Below are 20,408 nucleotides of genomic sequence, written 5' to 3'. Positions count from 1 at the left end.
TTTAAAGTACTTAGTATACTTTTATATTAGTACGCATCATTTTATTGTAATTGCGATTTTTCCTAAGGTTCCCTAAAGATCGTCAAGAATTTGTTAACGTAAAATCCAACATTTTATGTCTGAAGTCGAATCTAATATCAGATCGCATAATTTGAAACGCAAAAGCTTTTCGCCGGCTCTCAAATTTTCATGCGCCGGTGTACGCGCAGAATCGAAAATGCAGCGCGGTGCTACTCCGATTACGATCGCGTTAGAAATATACCGTTTCGCCATGGCAGACGATTCCGATCCTCTTTTTATATCCCCTTTCCCACTTCCTTTTTTCCGAGAGCATCGATTTATACGCCGGCGTCGGCACGGAAATGTATCGGGCGCTGTAGTTCCGCATCCACGTGTTGTCACGCCAAGTGCAATGCGCACGCGATGCAGAAACGCGCGGCAGCCGTAACATTGTTCGCCTCGATGCGGGCTTCGATACCACCTGACAAAGGAATTAATCGAATTACATCGACGGGAGAAAGAATCGGCTTCTGAAATGGGATGCGCGCGCGCGTAGGTTTTCGCGTCGCGACACAAAATACGCAGTCGCACGGAAATGAATTCTAGTCTTCATTCATCTGTCGTTTCCCATCGCGTATCAAATACTACAAATTGTCACGGACAATTTTTTTATTTCATACAGAGCAATCTAGAGCTGTATTATTTAGCAGCGCGTAATAAACGCGGAAATTTATTTCGGTGAAATATCAGATCAGCGTCTCCAGACATCTTATGAAAAAGATTCAATGATTATCTCATAATTTACTCTTAACATGTTATATACGATAGTGGGAATACGTATATATTTATATGTATATATACGTGGTGTGGCAATAAAATTCGATGGAGTTATGAGAAAATAAACATCACATGTATAAATAAATTTTTGTATTCTATAACTACAGTCTTAGTTTCTAGGCATTTTTTTTTAGTTTTTTATATTATATGAAGAAAAGAAACAGAAAAAGAGTGAAGGATAGGGCAGGAAAGGAAAAAAGCTCTAGGGAGCAATAGTGGCCAAATTGAGAATCAATGTATTACGGAAAAAGGAAGAACGAAATACAGCTTCTCGCTAAGAGAAGTTACTCGGTTCGATAAGATTCTTCAGCATGTTTCATTCTAAATTGTACCGTGCGCGCGTCTATAAATTCATTCATGCATAGTTTCATTCTACTTAATCAAGGATGAAAGCTAGATCAATGATCTCAAACGTACTTTAAGAAGAATGTAGTCTGCGAGACGCTCTCACACTTGTTACTAAACAATCTACAATAGTATTTCATTTTAACTAATGCGTGAAGATCTGGATTTTAATCAAATATTCCTCTTTCACATATTAGAATATATTGTCTGTATAAGCATGTATGTTTAAAATGCAACGGAATTGATGTCAAGAATTAAGGGAGAAAAGTAATGCGAGAGGGAAGAAGAGAGAATATTTTGCCGTATAGAACTTATAATTATTGCTCGTATAATTGGTTTGTGTTAATTATAATATCTCTGCTAGAAATTTCAATTTAATATTTGTTTGGTATCTGAATACATAGTTCAATTTTAAATTTCACGATCTTAAATTATAATATTGTAAAGTTTCAACTTATTTCGTTTTGTGTCTGAGCAACTGAAAATTCATATATTCACTTTGAATACTTCAAAAGGTTTTATTTGTAAAAATCTTTTATGGAGAATTCTTGTATCTGGAATTTTCACATTTCCTGCTTTGTGTTAAGAATGTGAAACGATTCACATTCCAATATTCGAATGACTTTCGTTCCTTTAAAAATATTTCTATAAGTGTCTTTCTCTTTTTATATATTTTTAACTGTATTTTGTACATTGCTATAATAATTTCACATTGAAAATAACAAGTTCGCAGTTAAGATAATAATAAAATAACAAATATATAAGTTTTCTTTTTAAAAGTATTTCTTCTGTTTTTCCATGCTATTGTTAAGAATCCAGTATCAGTTCAGTATTTCCTGATATTTTTCTACTCCATCTCTTGACACGTCTGATGTGAATCAATGCATTTTGATTAGAAACTATTTTCACGTGCACTTCGGAGCGAAGGAGTCCGAACTGCTTGAACTTGGCAGACGAGAAAATGTGTCGTCGAGTGTGTTCTCTGTGTGTGTGTGTGTGTGTGTGTGTGTGTGTGTGTGTGTGTGTGTGTGTGTGTGTGAGAGAGAGAGAGAGAGAGAGAGAGTCTTGATCATTGATCTGGCTTCTTCTTTTATACTTGCCTGGGATACTCGCACGGAAGCGTGCACGATGAAATTCGCCGGGGAATGTTATACCAAGCGCGGTCTCGCTGGAAATTGTGTTTCGCTGTTTGTTCTTCCGTCCGTTCGGGAGCTGACATTAATTTAACCTCGTACGAGGTATGTCTAAAAAGTTCCGCCAACGCGAGCGCGAAACAAAGACAGATGACGTTTGCAGAACTGAATTCTTACCTCACTGTAACATTTCATCGCGTATGGTACTTAGAAAGAGAAATAATACAAGTGTCAAATAAAAGTACCTCTTTGCAGGCTGATGAATATCAAACGAATTTAAATCTTGTAAGCATGTAGATACTTAAAATAATTTTACGAATTCTACATCATTAATTTATATATTATAAAATAATAAAAAAATGTATAGATTATACTCACTCCGATTAATCGAATTAAATTAATAGATTCTAAACATAATTTTTCTTATATTATTAATTTATATGTTATAGACTAAAATGAAAGAATTTATATGTTATAGAATAATAAGAAAAAAGAGGGTAGACAGATTTTTTTAAAGATAAAGTTCAATTTATAATTTCAATAATATCAAGTTTTAAAACTAAAAAGTCTCTCAATACATACTATAATTTTTCAGAATTCCTAAACTTTAGAATATTATTCTATAATTGTTCAAACTTGTTTAGAGGTTTTATACTGCGCGTCTTCTTGTGATGATACTCATGAAGAGTAAAAAGATTGAAAATGAGATGGCAGAATCGGAAATTGTGGGTTTCGAGGTTCGACAATAGTCCCACCGGTGAGAACTGGCAATTTCTCAGTTCGGCGAACTGCCATGGAAAATTGAGGAACTATTTTCACGCGTGGTACCGTCACCCCCATCGCGCACCAATGGTAGCACAATACACCTCTGTCGATTCGTTTCGACTGTGCAGGATGTATCGGCGCGATAGCCTCGCTCTGCCACTATTGGCAGGACATTTCGACGATTTTTTTTGTATCGGATGAAATATGGACTCGATACTTTGTAGGACATACGTGAGTTTAATGACTTCGCTGAGAGTGAGAAGTAATTTTCTGCCGATTTTCCATCAGACCTTTAGGAGTGCTCGAAGGATATCTATCGCACCTACTAAATAACTTTGTGGAACGGTACTCGTAGCGTTGATAAGTCGACGAGTTTAATCCCGATACTTCGAACGAAGGAACACGTTCTCGTGTTGAAACAAGACTAGTGTAGCTTGGATAGCTATCCAGAACATGGTAGCAATTTTTGAAAAATTACACATTTGATCGTCCATCGGTTTTTAACTTCGACTGTTATGTGTATCCAATCGGATACACGCCTATGTGGATTCAGGGCGTCGCCGTATCAATTTAGCGTTAATTTAACACACATTTCCTACCTATTACCATCTATATGAATCGAGAACACTTTGCATTGATTTTATGGTCAATTGTGGATTCTATTAGAGAGGTCTATTAACTTTGTCGAAGAATTTTATTAAAAACATTTTATTGGATAATATGTTTTAATATAAAAAATTTACTTTAAATTATATGAAAAATAATAGTATGGTGACAAGGGACCGATTACAAAAATCCGTGCAATAATCAAAGTGTTAAAATAGATTATCATATCATCTTTAAAAATAGATTATACTTGTATCTAACATATTTATAGTTATATATATTTAAAAAATGTTTAACTCTCGCATTGAAAAAATCCCTGGCTTTAAATATTCAGGAAGGATTTCTATAATTTAAAGTTAATAAATTAATGCCATACTTTATATGTTCTTGGTATACGTTTCATTAATAATTATAACAGAATACTTTTTTACGAGTTGTTCCGAAATGTTAGATCGTAGTCTCTACCCTGATAGTGATGCTATCGTGTCGTTTTGCAACAGACCGTATATACGCGACGTATATATATGCGCGTCACGACATTTGGCAATTACCTCGGCATGTATGAGCACTCGATACGCGCTGTATGACGTCGCCGGTGTGCCCGAGCGAATACTCGTTCGGAGGACAAGCCATAAACGGTATAAGCGGCAACGAGCGGTGCACTAAAACGCGTCCCGAGACGCGTTTCGACTGTTGAACATCTAATGCATCGGGAGTTGTCGAGCAGGATCGAGACGGACTCCGGAGGGTTCGTGTATACTTTAACGTATTAGAAGGTTTCCCACTTTACGGATATTGACATATGTAACTTAATAATAAATCGAATAACATGAGATATCGTTTTTATTTTATTTTATTTTTCTATTTTGCACGACACTAGGAAGCGTCAGAGAGAGAATAACAGGAAAAAGTGTGAAGGGCGAGGACAGCTCACGTTGCCGGAATGAAACCCGGAGGACAACTCCATCCCTCTTTTCAAGTGCCTTGCAGTGTGCCTGAGCTTGTTTAGCTAGCATGCCACTGCATCGCCCTGCGGGGGCGGCAAATACACGCATCGGCGCATATTTCGCGGAAACGCTTTGGCGCTTTCGTGCGTTGCCGTCGAGCATGTATATATTAACGAACGATACCATCGCCGTGTAATATTTGCTTCGGGCTTTCTCGTTTCCCCATTATCGCCGTCGAGTCCGTCGACGTAGTAGCAGGGGCTGTCGCTTTCGATCGCTTTCGACGATTGTGATTTGCGCTATCGCTAACGCCGCCGACTGTTACTCGCGCGTAACCAGCGATCAATTTATCTGTTATTTTCCTGCTCGATAGTCCGCAAACTAATTCCAGCAGAACGAATAAAGTATTGCACACTTCTCGATCTTCAATCGCTTCATTTTCTCTCGGTGTAGGGGAGACCGGGGCTAATAGACTTATTTTTTAGTTTCGAATTTTTACAAACGAAATTAAGAGACTTATCGGAAAAATGAATTCTACGCCAGTTGTTACATACGTTTGACTACCTAATAATATTTTAATAATAAGGGGAAACTGATAACTAATACGAAAAAAGTTACATTTTTCTAATGTCCTGAGACTGACCGGGGTAATTTAACTAAGATTATTAAAATAAAGATTAACGTATTTTAAGCTACACTCTTTGGCTACATATTAATAAAAATATATTTTAAACATTCGCTTCGCAGGGCAAAACAATGCTTCTTTTTGCAAAATTTGTTCATTTCGTGCAAAAACACATCGAATGAGCCTAGTTTTCGAGATTGGACATGAGGTAATTACCTCTGAGGAAAATGTATTTAAAAGAATAAAATTTTGAGTAAGTACTATAAGAGTCGTCACTAAATGAGTCATACAGTTCCATGCTATGGTTGGTCTACTATCCCCATCCGTTCATTTTTTAAAAATATTAACATTATACGATAACAAAGACACATAAACAAAAAAAATCTGTCGGACTTTATTAAGTAAGAACTACACTTACTATCTAAATAGAAATAAAACATCTCAGACCATCATATACGATTGTAAAACAAAAACTTTAAAAATAAAAATATTTACTTAGGTGTACGATTTTTTAAAATTGTGACGTAACTTCTATCATAGATGTGTTCGCAACAAGATGTTACAGCAGACTGAGCGGCAGTCGCTGCTGCGTACTTAGACATGTTTATGCGTGTCTCGCGTGTTTTGTTTTTAATGTAGCTTCGATTATTCTACTTACCCCTATAGTCAACTAACCTCGGTTTTTATTCTCCCCTATATACTGAATCTACATTGCCGTCGTCCTAAGGAATTAATAAACGCGAGCAGAGATGTCTGTGAAGCTAGCACCGCCATTTTGAAAAACAAAAAATCAAAATTGTGCTAGATTGTGTTAGGCTTGTGCTACGTTGTGCCGCAAATCGCACTTCGATATCTCAAAAAATGAAGTGAAAATTGAAAAAATACCGTTTTTAAGGTCCAACACCGCCATTTTGTCAGAACAAAAAAATCAAAGTTGTGCTAGATTGTGCTAGACTTGTACTAATTTGTGCCGCAAATATCATAGTTCGATGACGCAATTAGTTTATTAGAAAATTGCAAATCAAGAAATAGTCGCAGCACCGCCATTTTGAAATACAAAAAAAAAATCAAAATTGTGCTAGATTATGCTAGACTTGTGCCTAGCAAACATGAGCAGAGATATAAATTTGCGATGACACTCGACGCGCTGGTGCAGGTAAATGAAAGTTATAGAATGCAGGTAGAACGGGACGTCGCAGAAGAGCGAAAGGGCTAGACGGAACGGTTTCGTTCTGTTGAAATTATGTCCTTCCGCTCGTGCGGAATCTCGCCACCTCGGGATAGCTTGGTAGCAGGCGCGATTTAATTAAGATACGAACAATCCGGGACGCGAAGGAGGCCGCCGACACGCTCGATGGAAATATCGGAAAATATGAGGATCGTGCCGGCGTCGCCTTCGTCATCGCGTCTGCAGTTTTCCAACGGTATGGTTACTGGCATAGCATAATAATAACGGGCATTCCCAGGATCGCAGCGATGATACTCATCGATAATTAAGTCGACGTTACCCTGCCGTTTATGCGGAGGTTTCGTGGAAGGATCTGCGATCGTTATACGCAGTCGTGCATGCGAAATTGAGAAATTTAATGCAATTGATAGCTGACTACGTCGATTTGTATATCGCCGCGAGAAGAAAAGGAGAATATATCGCCGTTGGAATTTAAGTGAGATTTATAACGAATAGCGAATGCGTATGCACGCGTGAAACAGAGTGAATAAAAATGTTAGGCCGTATTCAGGCCTCACTTCCATCGATAAAGGCGCGCATTTATTTCTGAGATTCTATATAGTGCGTGTAACAGACTATAATATGCTAAATGCACACGTTTATCGTTGAAAATGGAGTTGAATACATTCTCTCTCCCTTTTTTTTCCCTAAAATTTTTACTTTTAACGCTAACTGTTTTACGTTTATTGTTTCAGTTGGCGCAATGTACGTCTGTATGTTGTATGCCATACTCTTTTTGAAGTTATGGTCGTACATACAAGTGAACATGTGGTGCCGCTTGAGCAACCGAAAGAAAACCACGCAAGGCAGAATGAGACGTCAGCTGTCTTATAATAATCTTCAGTGTAAGTATAAAAACATCACAGCTATATAATACCTTATTAACGCGATATTAACGTTTCATATATTTTATGCGTATCCATCAGATAATAAATAATCTCTATACTTAATATATAATATGCAGTACACACGCGATGCGACATTATTCTTCTATTTTTATGTGAAACGGAATAAAAAAAAAACGGGGGAAAAAAGAGAAAATATTTTCATCGTCACATACTCTGTTTATGATTTACTTTATGTGTACCATCCGCGTGCGACTCACTGCCAAAACTAAAAATAGCGCCACGCACGCGAATATATCGCAGTTCCGACGCACGAGTAACTATTTTTCATGTAGCGCATTGCGCGCCATAGTTTTTCGTTTTTTAAAATATTTTTTTTACGATATTACAACGCTGTAATACAGTCTCATCGAGATGCCGCTAGAGTCACATGTAACGGATTTCCGCTCCGGATGGAAGCCGATCGGCGCGGCGCAAATCTCCATCGTTACGCACGTCGATGTGCATATGCGCTTACCGAGGTAATGCACACATCCAAATAGCGCAAACACGTCCTACGAATCGGTAATCTACTGCACTCGTGGTATTTGCCCACTCCTGAAGGCGCCTCGCGGCGCACCGCACACGTGTGTGCGCGATCCGCTTACGTGTGCGCTCTCATTGCAAGTGTATGTGTTGCACCTATGTGTATGTGTACATGATAGTAAAGGGAAAATAATTTCCACCCAATTTAAACTCTGCCGATCGGACATGCCTATGTTTCCTGTGTCGGACGCGCCGCGGTGTATCGATTATTCTGACCTGACCGGCAAAGTCAAATTATACGGTCTTCCCTCCCCGATAAACTTGCTCACCAGCGCAGTATTAACCCTTTCCCCCGTTCTTCCTCCGTAGTAGCGACGGCGAAACGTCGAACACGTTTACACTGTTGCAGTGCGTTTGCACTTTTAATCATGATTGCTCAATCTTTCTACACGCCATGACTTGTCAGAATTGATTGGTACACATGTTGATCACTATGCTTTCCGATCGCCCTTAGGCGAACGCACCGTGATTTATTATACGATAAAATTGTGCCGTGTGAACGTATCTGAAAGAATTCAGGAATATTTAAATCATTAAAATAGCGATTATTTGAAATTGTCGAATTTGTCTATTTGCTACATTCTAAGTGACTTTAAAAGAGATAAAAAATTGTTTAAACATTGAAATTCGCTTTGACTGAAAATAGGATTATTTCTTTTAATTGAAAAAATTGTTTATTAGACTTTCGAACATAATAAAAAACAATTCTGAGGTAATTGAGACATGTCGATTACTATGGATTCCAATCGCGTTCAAGCGAATGCGTGATTGTTTATATGCCGAAATTGTTTTACATACACATATCTGAAAGAATTCAAGAATACTTAAATTATTAAAATAGTGATTATTCAAAATTGACTTCTTTTTACTCGCTTTATTCTAAATGACTTTGAAACATGAAATATTATTTATTGAAGTATATTAATATTGTTTATCCCCAAATCTGGAGACCAAGAAAAAAGCAATTCTGAGTTAATTAGTACGTCGATCACTATGAATTTCTATTCATATACAACGATGATTTATACAACGAAATTGTTTTACATGGACGTATCTGAAAGAATCATCAAATATGTATTTAAACCATTAAGATAAGGATTATTTGAAATTGTCGACTTTTTTTATTGCTTCATTTTAAATGACTTTGAAAGATAAAAAATTGTTTATTAGACTCTCGAGCATGAGAAAAAGCAATTCTGAGTAGCCCTGCGTGAGCATGTGTACCGCTGTGCTGCCGATTACAAAAATACGAGCGCGCGATAAGCAAGGTATTCACGCTTCATCGAAGCGAGAATTTTCTGCGAGGCGATGAACAATTTTCAACTTTCCTCTAGATTTAACGTTCGCCGGTGTACAGAGACTCCCCATGCTACGTTTAGCACCGAAAATTAAGATGGATATTCTCCGATATGGACATCGGCGTATTCGCGTTCGGCGTTTCGCTCGCAGCTAATTAGCCCGTTATCCGCTCGACCGATCCGCACCGTTCTCTCGCCGGGGAGTGTCCTAATTACGGTGGAAAAAGTGACGTAGTTGGATATAATTATCGAAACCCCGTGTTCGCGCGACACCTCGGCACTCGCTCATCGGCTCATCGCGAGGTAACGCGATGGCGACCGGTCGATCGATCGATAGACAAATGCAATCGACAAAAGCCCACCTCGGGACTCCGTTATTACGACCACGAACTCGTGTAATCTAGCGCGCGCACGGACGCCGTGTAATTTTCGCCCTTTCTACCTGACCCGAACTCCTATGGCACGTCGTATTATTACGTCCTGTAATGACGACGTAGAACCAGCCGTGGAGCCTGTAACGTAGACCTGTATACATATGTATCGCGAAGGTGGTGTACCTTTCACGTTTTTGTTCGTTACGGCTCGATCGATCATGCAAGGAATGGCGCTTCTCATAGTCGCCTACTCTAGAAAGAAGCTGGAACACCTTTCAGCGGCTATATAAAGATGGATCTTATGCTTCAAATCTTATTTAACACGTATTATAACTCTTATAAAAACATCTTGTACTTCAAATGATAAAAAAATTTTCTTTGTAACAATAATGTGTTAGTGACGTTAAGTAGTTAGCAAGAAATTAGTAGAGGAGAAGATGATTATGACATCCCATTTATAGTTTATAATTTTTTGATTATTAATAATTTGATTAATAATCAATATTTAAATTTAAAACTTAACTATTATATTCGTCAAAGTATTATTCAACTAAATCTAGACTCAAAGTTACGAAACATTTATTATATTTAGGATATTATTTATAAAAATATGACGACACTGCATAAATGGCTCGAAGAGAAATAGGAGTGAGATAATATGGTCTCTCCACAAAAATAGATTCAAACGGCGAGTTATTAAGCAAATAAATCATCACTGGAATTTGCCACTTAATTATATCTTCACTGGTTATAATATCACTTTTTTCTCAATTTAATTTAAACGTGTACTTGATTTGAAATAAAAATGGGTGTCGATGTCGTCTTAGATCCGCGTGCCGTCGAGGATGCGAGACAATTTACGAGTCTACAGAATTGCGTGGTCAAAGATCGCAAGCAATCGTATCGATTGGTTAAAGCTTCTTCCTCTTCTTCTTCTTCTTCTTCTTCGGTAGCGTCGGTGCTTAATTTGTGAGAGTTCTCGTTCTTATAAGGATGCTGCCTTTTCTGTCCCTGTGCTACCTCGATATCGATTCCTTTTTTCACCGTTCTTTGCCCACCGCGCCAGTTTCGAGATATATGAACGAGGGTGGTCTTAAGCGCGAGGCATCCCTTGGCACAAAGACGAAATTACGTCGGCCCTTGAGACGCCCTCGGGCCGAGATTGAAAAAAATAGAAATTACACCCGTCGCGAACGGAAGCCTGCTCGATCCCGCCGCGTCCCCATGAGATTTAACCCCCTCCGACGAGAACGATCCCCGACTTTCTTCCATCCTTCTGCGGCCACCCACAGACGTGATAGGAGCCTAAGAAGATCTTGAGAGCACAGATAGGCGGATCTTAAGCAATCGCAGAACGCGAGATTGACCCTCGATCAACGAAAGAAATTTCTGCGAATTCTTTATCTTTCTTGCTATATAGATATCATCTTTTATTCTACTGAGCAGTTTGAAAACAAAATTGAAATAAAATATGAATATTATATATTTTATTTGTAAATGCAAGTGAAAGAATGTGATCCGAAGTGTTGGCAGTCACTTGATTATTTGTTGATAATTTTGGTTTATAGTATTAGGTGTTAAACTTAATTCCTGCCGTTTTTCGTCTCCAAAATTGATTTGTTTCGAAAGGAAATACTTTAATCAAAGTATTACTAATAAAGTATTATTAATTAATAATAAAGTAGAAAATGGAAGAAATTACTTTGATTAAGGTATTCATTCATCTTCCTTCCGAAACAAGTCAATTTTGGAGACGAAAAACGGTAGGAATTAAGTTTAACACCTAATATATACAATTACATAGTTAACGTATAATTATTGCTGTATATTATGCATCGTTGTTAATGATATGGTACTCTAATAAATAAAGCCTTACGATGCACCTGAGTCACTCTCAGTCTGCGAGATAAGGAACGTCATGCTACGTCAAGAATATGTCAACGAACGTAGTGACGAAGTCTGCCTCACTACAAACAAAGGAAGGACCTAGAATATCCTATCGACTGTTCCGTTAACATAATTACTGAACCGAACGAATCAGGTGGTGCTATGTGAATAAATAAACTCGATTATATCTTACTCTGAAAATACAACAAATAAACTAGAATTTATAACTGATGTAACGCTCTTAACAAATTTAATAATACTTTAAATTAAATTCTTTTATTTATCGGAAATAAAAAGTTTTTTTATTAAATGAATTAATACATAGCGCAATTAGAAACTGAGCAATATTAACAGTGATTTGCAATTGTACGTGTAAATGAAATTGATAAAAGATTCGAGCATTTGTATAATTGATCAACTGGAAATGCTCCGAATAAATACAGCAGTTTCTGCAAACCGAACTGCAGGGAGTGGTTTTTAATTAATAATCCGTCGGTGGAAGGTTTACTGCCCAAAGATCACAGGTTTGATCAAACGAATTTACATGGAATATTAACGAATCATGAAATCGTTTCAGAGTGCTTCTGCGTGATCGTGCACTCGTTAATTTCGCGTATTTGACTGTTCTCCGAAATCACATCGCAATTTTCGTTATTCCTACTGTTAAACGTACGCAAATTGCGATATGCTTCATTCAAGACCATTTCCTTTTTGCTCAGAATTGTAATTTCCTTGTTTCTATTTATAGAAATGTAAATATAAGACTTATATTATAATATAAATATCGTATAAAAATGTATTGTCAATCATAATTATTGACGATTATAATTCTTCCTTATATCTTATGGTTTTCATATTGCCCAGAGAATTTACAGTTTCCCGTAAACAATTGCACCGACAACTGACGTTTTGCAAACGATTTTGCCGTCACAGAAGCTTTGTCTTTCTACGTGACGGATGTTGAACAGGAAAGAAAGAAAAAAAATAAACTATATACATTTATTTCGCATTTAGAGAGAGAGAGAGGGAGAGGGAGAGGGAGAGGGAGGGGGAGAGAGAGAGAGAGAGAGAGAGAGAAAGAGGAGGGGGGGGGCAGAACAGGACACGATAAAATAAAAAGAAGCGCGAGGAATTTAATTTGGTCGAATTCTTCTACATTTATTACGAGGATTGCAAAACGACGCCTGTAGTCGGTCGTCGACATGGACGTCGATCGACGTCGCGAGAGCAGGCCGCGACTGGCACAACTCCTGGCATCGCGACGCCAGTCCGGGACGCTGTCGAGTTCGAGCGACAATGCAGAGCGCGGCACCCGGCGCAACCCGGGCTTATTTGAATTCCAGATTGGATTATTCATCGGATTTGGATAATTGAGGGGATTCTATCAGTTACTGGTTCGGCGTTGGGGTGGGATTAGACGCGTAGATGGGAATCCGCGCGCCTAGCGCAACGCTGAGAAATTCCAAGGTTTCCGGCCGAACGGATCGCGCGAGCGAATCAGTTTCGTTGCTTAAGGAGTCTGAGAGACTCGAGAGACGCGTGATTGTACAAGCGAGAGATACAATCGTGAAACTTTTAGGAATTCTCTAGAAGTTTTTACTTTAATTTTACAAATTGCTATCAAGCACACACACACACACACACACAAGCATTTAAATCGTGTTAATGCTGCAAACATGTATTTGTGTAAAGTAGACTCTTGATATTTTCTACGATTTGTATCTTCCAACCTTTCATTCAAAAGCAAAAGCTTCTTTAAACAAATTTTTATATTGCTTATTTCATATTTGTTAGATCTTATATCTTTTTGTGTCACTTTACTCACTGTGTTGCATGTCTGTTTACGAAAGGAAAGCCTTTCATTAGTGAAAAGAAGAAACATTAAAAGATATTTTTTCCTTCGTAATATCACGGATTATTTTATTAATTTTTTTATTAATGTGATCGTAATAATAATAAACTGACGCGAGTTAATAAAATACGCTTTTTCTATCACAGCTTCCGCCATTCAACAGAGTACAAATGATGTCAGCGACTTTGAGCACGAGATAAACGATTGTGGAAATTCGTTAGTACAGTATCCTGACAATCTAAGCTTGGGCGATCTTTATTATTACATATTAGCACCCACTTTGTGCTACGAACTGAATTTTCCCAGAACGCAGCGGATTCGAAAGAGGTGAGTAAACGATTTGAAATTGCGACTTTTGCACTTTAGTATGAAGCTACATTTATGATTTTTGTCAAAAATACAAAAGTTTCCAACTGATGTATCTAATATTAGTCTTTCACGAGTGACTAATATTCTAGAAGTTTTTGACGCTCTTTTCATAAGTATCTGTTTTGAGAGATTGATAACAAAAGCAGAAATATCTTCTCATTACATGAAATTGACAGAGATATTTTTCAAACTTAGATTTCGATTGAAACAAACGAGGAGCGTTTTAAACGAGTAGAATGTAAAAAGGATTAATTTGGAATAATATTATAAGTTCCCTAGTATTCTTAAATGATTTTTATCCATTTAACTTCTTTGAAACCGTGTTTCAATTTACACATGTCTTAAAAATACTAGCAAGTTCACTTCGATTGGAAAGCGAGTCAAGTAGAAACTTGATATTGTCTGAGTTTGGTCGCGCGAGCGCATACATTGCGTGAGGTGTATAAATCCGTCTTTGCTCTCAGATTTCTCGTATAGATTTCGTCATAGTATATCCCCCGATTCTCTCTCATGTCTTATTTTCTTTTCGTAAAGAATGTCAACAAATGTCGAAGTCGCCGGTTTACGAAACTCAGATTCCAGCGAATGAATTCTGTTCTGAGAAGAAAATTTTGAAGAGGAAGAGAATTCATACTTGGTCCGATTTTATCTAGAACATGAATTATTCGTGCGTGTCGAAATTGGACGAAGATTCCGTGAGATTCTATTTTAGAACTCTATACTCATTTGAGAAATTCGATTTAAATTTATTTTCGATATGCCATTTGCGAATAATAATTTAATTATAGGAACGTATGGAATTTTCATGAATGAACGAAGGGATTCTTTGCTATAATTCCTAACTTCAATATGTTTTATAATAATGTTAAATATCAAAAGTAATATGCATACAAATGATTAATAAAACGTGAATTATTATGGGATATTTTCATAAGGAATTTAACATTAAATATCTTTATAAATAATTGATTCAATGTATGTGTATTAAATTTTAAAAACATATGTTAAATTTGGATTACATGAATTATCCATTTAATGTAATTATGCGTTCAGAATATTCTATCTTGAAAGATTATAAATAATACTTGTTGATAAATCAGGCTCGACAAATTAAATTATTACACGCTTAGTATATCTTTTCTCAAGTTTGTCCTTTTGATTTTGTATATTGTAATTCGTTTCCATCGTGTGCTTTCTCCTTTTGCATCGTCTTCTGTGCAGCCACGTTTGTTGAAAAGTGCGTCCAGATTTTACTTGTCGCTAGCAGTTTGCTGAAAACGAAACTCGCGCGGACGACGTGCCGTCGAATAGCAACGTCGTTTCACGCGATAGCACTCAAAAGTCGTATTTCCGATTTTTCGAGAAGCGGTTTATGGTCGATGGAACGGTTGGGAGGGTAACGAGAATGCGGGGATGGAAATTCATGGAACCGGCCGGAAATCGGTTTGCGCCGTCGATAAAATCTGAAAGTAAATAAACGTGTACCAGTATAATGATCAGTGTAATAGAATCACATGGAAACGAATTAGTTTGGATGGTCGATAAATCCGATAAAAGATATATTTTCCTGTTCGTTGTAATATATGTTGTATGGATATATTCCATTGTCACAAAAGACAAAAGTGTTACTCTTTTAAATCAGAATCATATATATTTTATTGTTAAAATATACAGTTTATAATTTTATATATATTGTATGTAACATATATATACAATATGTGTATATATAATTTTTGCGTTTTTCAATGTAATCAAAAATTAAATGATATTTTTGACAATTTTATACGAAACAATTATGTTATCTTAAGAACATATTTTTTAATATTAAGAGAGGATCTTTTGTGTATTTATCTATAATTTATCCAATATAATTTACAGATTTCTTATAAAACGGATATTGGAAGTCGTCGTAGGATGCCAAGTAGTGATGTCACTTTTCCAACAATGGATGATACCTTCCGTAAAGAATTCATTAATCCCCTTTAGCGTGAGTGTTTTACATACTGCATTATTATGACATCTTTTGAACAATATTTTGCGCCATTTAAATTTAATTTCTTAAATTTTGTCTGAAGCGCAACGCCTTACTCGCTTTTATTCTCGAACAATATGGATAATAATCTATTGATGTTTCGGACGATATCTCTTACTTTATTATGAAAGCTAATTATTTATCGTGCTGGTCATAAATAAGTCGGGCTAACCACGATAGTGTAACAGCTGGTAAGATAGGAGCCGAGAGACGAGTAGAAGTGTAATTTGGTTTCGCCAAATAGGTACGATCAATCTTTCGGGTAATACTCTCGCCTGGAAATTCGATACACACAAATATACGGCAAATTCTGTACTACCCTGAACAAACAGGGATCCCCGCGCTACGAATTCCCTCGTGATAAAATACGCAGGAAAAAGGGAGCTGTCGCATGCGCCACAGTTGCTATAATATTGTTGCAAGTTACACCTGTAGGCAATATATCCGTCTGTGACATAACGTTGCATAATATCACGAGCACGATGTAAATTGTATTTCTTAAAATGCTAAACAGATGCGAATGGAAGGAAACTAAGGGTTTCAGCGACACGTACAAAGTATATTTTTTTTTATCGCTTATGCTCGCCCGAAGGTGTTGCAGATATATATTTCACAGTGTTAATAACTTCGTCGCGAGAATTCGCAGTGTCTCCATTCGTCGAGGCAACAAAACATTTACAGCGGAAACGGTATACAGCCAATTTATTTTCGTGACGGTACGGTAACAGTCTCGATAAAAATAAGCGAAAGTGAGAAGAAGAAATGAAGAAACGCGTCAGCGGCATGTCGTTTTAGCTCGTTGCGTCGCAATAATGCTCGAGGCACACCATCAGTTTTTATCTCACACGGAGTTAAATCCTCCGCCTTGATTTGGCAGTTAGATTTAATGCCTCAGGAGGATGACGCGAGCGATATTTTCGCTGCAAATATCTCGCGTTTTCTCTTCCAACCGGACGATGCCCTGTCGGTGTGATAAAGGTTAAATACATTCGCAGAATCTACAGTTATCACCAGTCATTTATTGTGAGTTTTGTTGCTTTCAACAAAATCCTAATTTTGCTTAAATATCTCGGATTAAATTGTCCAATGATTCAACTGTCCAATATTTGTACGCAAAATCGACTGTGTGCAGAGTTTACCTGTAATAATTAGTTTCTTTTTGATGAAGATCAGAGTAAAAGAACTATGGATAAATTTTTTTTTCTGGAACATTAAGTCGTATATTGAATTATTTAATATATTATATTAAACGTCATATCATATTGAACAGAAAACTCACTCTTTTTCTCTTGTCTCTCTGTTTCTCTGACATGATTTTTATTACATTTTCCTATAAAGACAGATAATGAAAATGTGGCATGTACTAAATTAATTTAAAAAAATCGTTAGCGAAGAGGAAGTTAATTAGCCAATTATCAGTCGCTACCGATGTGGTGTAATAAACGAACCGCTTAATTAAATAAGTTGTATCGATAGTGGTATAGGAAAAGGCCAGTTTAAAGCTAATTAGAGGAGTACGCAGAGCGCGTAGTATTGATAAATATATATACTTTTAATTCCGTTCGGATAGCTTTGATCATGCGGTAACGAGAGGTGTGTGGTGTGCGAATATGTGCCGCGACAACGGGAATTTTGTATTGTGTGCTCGTGAGAGACTCATGGATTTAAATGGGACCTTTTATGTGGCTGAGCTTAACCACAACATGGCGGGCGTCCGCGGTTCACCACCTATGCCCATATTTCGTACATAATGTTTTCGAAAATCCGAATCTTGCCATCGATCCGCTAGAGCTGCTAATAATTCAGCCATTCATACTAATACCGACTGCAGCATGTTCGGTAAAATTACGAAAAAAAAATCTTACGCGTACAAACGCGGACTGTCCAATGAATATAAGGTCAATAACGTTTATCGTATATTTACTTTTTTTTTTACGGAGAGTTGATTTCATTTAGTATAGAAGCTGGAAATACAAATTAATGGAAAGACAATTAATTTTTTATTAAATTTAATCAATCCAGGATGCTTTCTGATTTGCAATCATTTGTGCAAATACAACAAAATAAGTTAACAAAGCATGAATCACAAACAAATGTAACGCTTAAAGCATATTCAGACCAGAAATTCCAATTTTAGCTTTGGCATGATTAAAAATTAATTAAAGTGTTTCGCATACATTCCGCATAATTAAAATAACAATAATAAAACAGATATAAATAAATATGTCAATAATGTTTCTGTTTGCTAGTTTATGTAAACACAAATATACCAATAATGTTTCTGTCTGCTAGTTTATGTAAACACAATTAGCAAATAACATTAACTTTTTTAAACGAAACATGCTCATATCATTATCGAAGAGCAATCTCTTTGATGCGTCTGCCGTCAATTTGGTTTGCGTATTCGCGTATTATTTACAGTCGGATGCATTGTTGCAGTGCTTTGCGGGAGGTAGCAACTATTCCTTTCCATAACGGTAGCGCTAATCGGAACCTCCATATTCGCGATTAGGCAATCCAACGGTATGTTTCCTCCTTGACGTCCCTTCGCCGCGTTCGGGGTTATCCCGCGCAGGATTATTAAGCGTTTCCATCTCGGGAATCAGGATCGACGCGAGCCACTCAGCAGGGAACCGGTCCTGGGAATCCGACCGCATGATTTCGCGTCGCGGACAAATTGCTTCTGCAAATCGTTCGACGCCCTCTCTGCTGCGCTATCCGCTTCTCCCTCGTTCTCCTTTCAGTTCCCAAAGAGACTCGAAGGAAACGCTTTGCCAGGACGCACGCTAGAAATACCGAGGCGATGGTGGCGTTTCTCCTCCTTCTCACCCTTCTAGTTCCCGCGATGGTAGCATTCGAGATCGCGGTATCGACCGAACGCAAAGTAATTGCCATTGCTGCTAGGTAGTTGCAGAGAAGTTAATGCCAGAATAGGGGCCGGACGACAAACTACCCCTTCGACCGTTTCGATTCTCCTCTAGTTCGATCGCTTCCACGCTGATCGTTCCATGCGCCATTCTTTCTTCGTTCAGCGACAAATTGGATCTGATAATTGCGAGTCGCGATTACGAAAGTCACGTCGTCGATCGAGCGTCCAGCTGGCGCTGAGAGACGACGTTCGCTTCCCTCGATTTAGCTCGGCCTGGTCTATCACTGTCGCTCGCGGATGTTGGCGGGGATGAGGAAAGAAAGACGGAGAGAGAGAGAGAGAGAGAGAGAGAGAGAGAGAGAGATTAAGAAATCTACGTAGATATTGCTTCCTTCGGATCGTGAGTCGCGAAAGGAGAAAATTGATAACTGCGGATGATGCTTGTCGGAGGGTAATCACTTTTTACTGGCGTGCTCCAGGTTGAGCCTCGTTATTCTTACAGGGCAGAATGAATGGATAAGAAGGTCGGGCACGAGCCGCGCCGCGCGCGACCGGAAATCCTCGCGATTTCCTCTGGCAAGTGGGCGATTAACCCCTCCAGTGCTGAGAAATCCATCGTGCAGCGCTTGCTTAGTGACAGTCTGTACTTCTGCACGAATACATTTTTACGAATAATATCGCTCGCTTCAATTACGCTAAATGTAACTGTCGGTCTCTTATTTAGTCTTGCTTACGATCTCGTTTCTACATTATTCCTTCTTTTCATTTAATCCTTTTATTTTGTACTATCATCTTATAGTTTTGTTTTACATCTGATCTGTCATGCAATTCAATGTTGTTAAGTATCACGAATGATTATGTCACGAAAGTACAGAGAAACCATTGTTTCTTTGTGGCTTCTGCCTATAGAATTTTGCGGCTTCTCGCTTTGCGGATCGATTGAGCGATCGAGAGGAGTGGCAGAGAGGGTGCATCGTGCTCTGGCTTATCGGCTCACGGCGTACTGCAGCTTAAAGGGATGAGCGTTTAAAGGATTTTCGGGAATACGTCGAAAGTGGTTATACTGCCTTGAGAAGCATGCGGCTTTATGGTGGTTACGACATATGGAACATATGAAACGTATGAAATGAATCGATTTTCTAATCGCATATAATACATATTTTGTTATCATATATACAGACATAATTTTATGTAATATAATCTATTAATTATAATATGTGTAATTTAATCTATTAATTATAATAGGTGTAATTTAATTATGTGTAAATTAATCTATTACATTTTATAAAAATATGAAAGCGGAAGGGAGAAGAGAAGGGAGAGGGAGTTTTTTTGAGAAAAAAATTGTTTATAGAAAATTTCATAAATACAGTCCGTTTGTGGGACTGTTAATTAAAAAACAATCTTATTTATTTTTTTCGCGAATTTAATGTTCTTTTATCTATCTAGTTTGTGTAATATAGGTTAACTCCGGTATATACGCCGGATCTATCAAAAACTTAATTTATTAAGTATTATTTACTATGTTTAAAATAAACGAACTATATCAGTAAAAACTTTGTACTGTCTACTACTATGAAAAAAATATTAGAAATCCGAAATATTTAGTTTTCGTATTAAAAAATAAACTTTTTGAAATCTTGCATTTTTGCTATATATAGATAATGGATGGGATATATGGCAAAAATGCAAGGGTTTCAACAAACTAAACAAAGAATACAAAAACAAAGCACATGTATTTTGCTATACAACATGCTTTACTATTCCTCTACACGTATGTATCACGAAATAACCACTAGGTCTTTTACACG

The 20,408-nt window shown here is 37.4% G+C and overlaps 1 protein-coding gene across 1 annotated transcript in view; it reads left to right on the top strand.

Moving 5' to 3' along the window:
- The window catches only part of mdy (diacylglycerol O-acyltransferase), a 129,822-nt gene that overhangs the window by 89,201 nt on the left and 20,213 nt on the right, over positions 1-20,408 (top strand). Inside the window, exons 6-8 of the mRNA XM_018511604.1 lie at positions 7,182-7,331; positions 13,474-13,654; positions 15,575-15,683. Coding sequence (XP_018367106.1) covers positions 7,182-7,331; positions 13,474-13,654; positions 15,575-15,683 — 440 coding nt within the window. The remainder of the gene's footprint in view (positions 1-7,181; positions 7,332-13,473; positions 13,655-15,574; positions 15,684-20,408) is intronic.

Source organism: Trachymyrmex cornetzi, unplaced genomic scaffold (assembly GCF_001594075.2).
Source record: "Trachymyrmex cornetzi isolate Tcor2-1 unplaced genomic scaffold, Tcor1.1 scaffold381, whole genome shotgun sequence".
Lineage (NCBI taxonomy): Eukaryota > Metazoa > Arthropoda > Insecta > Hymenoptera > Formicidae > Trachymyrmex > Trachymyrmex cornetzi.
The sequence above is the reverse complement of the archived record's forward strand: the minus strand, read 5'-3'. Positions and strand labels throughout refer to the sequence as shown.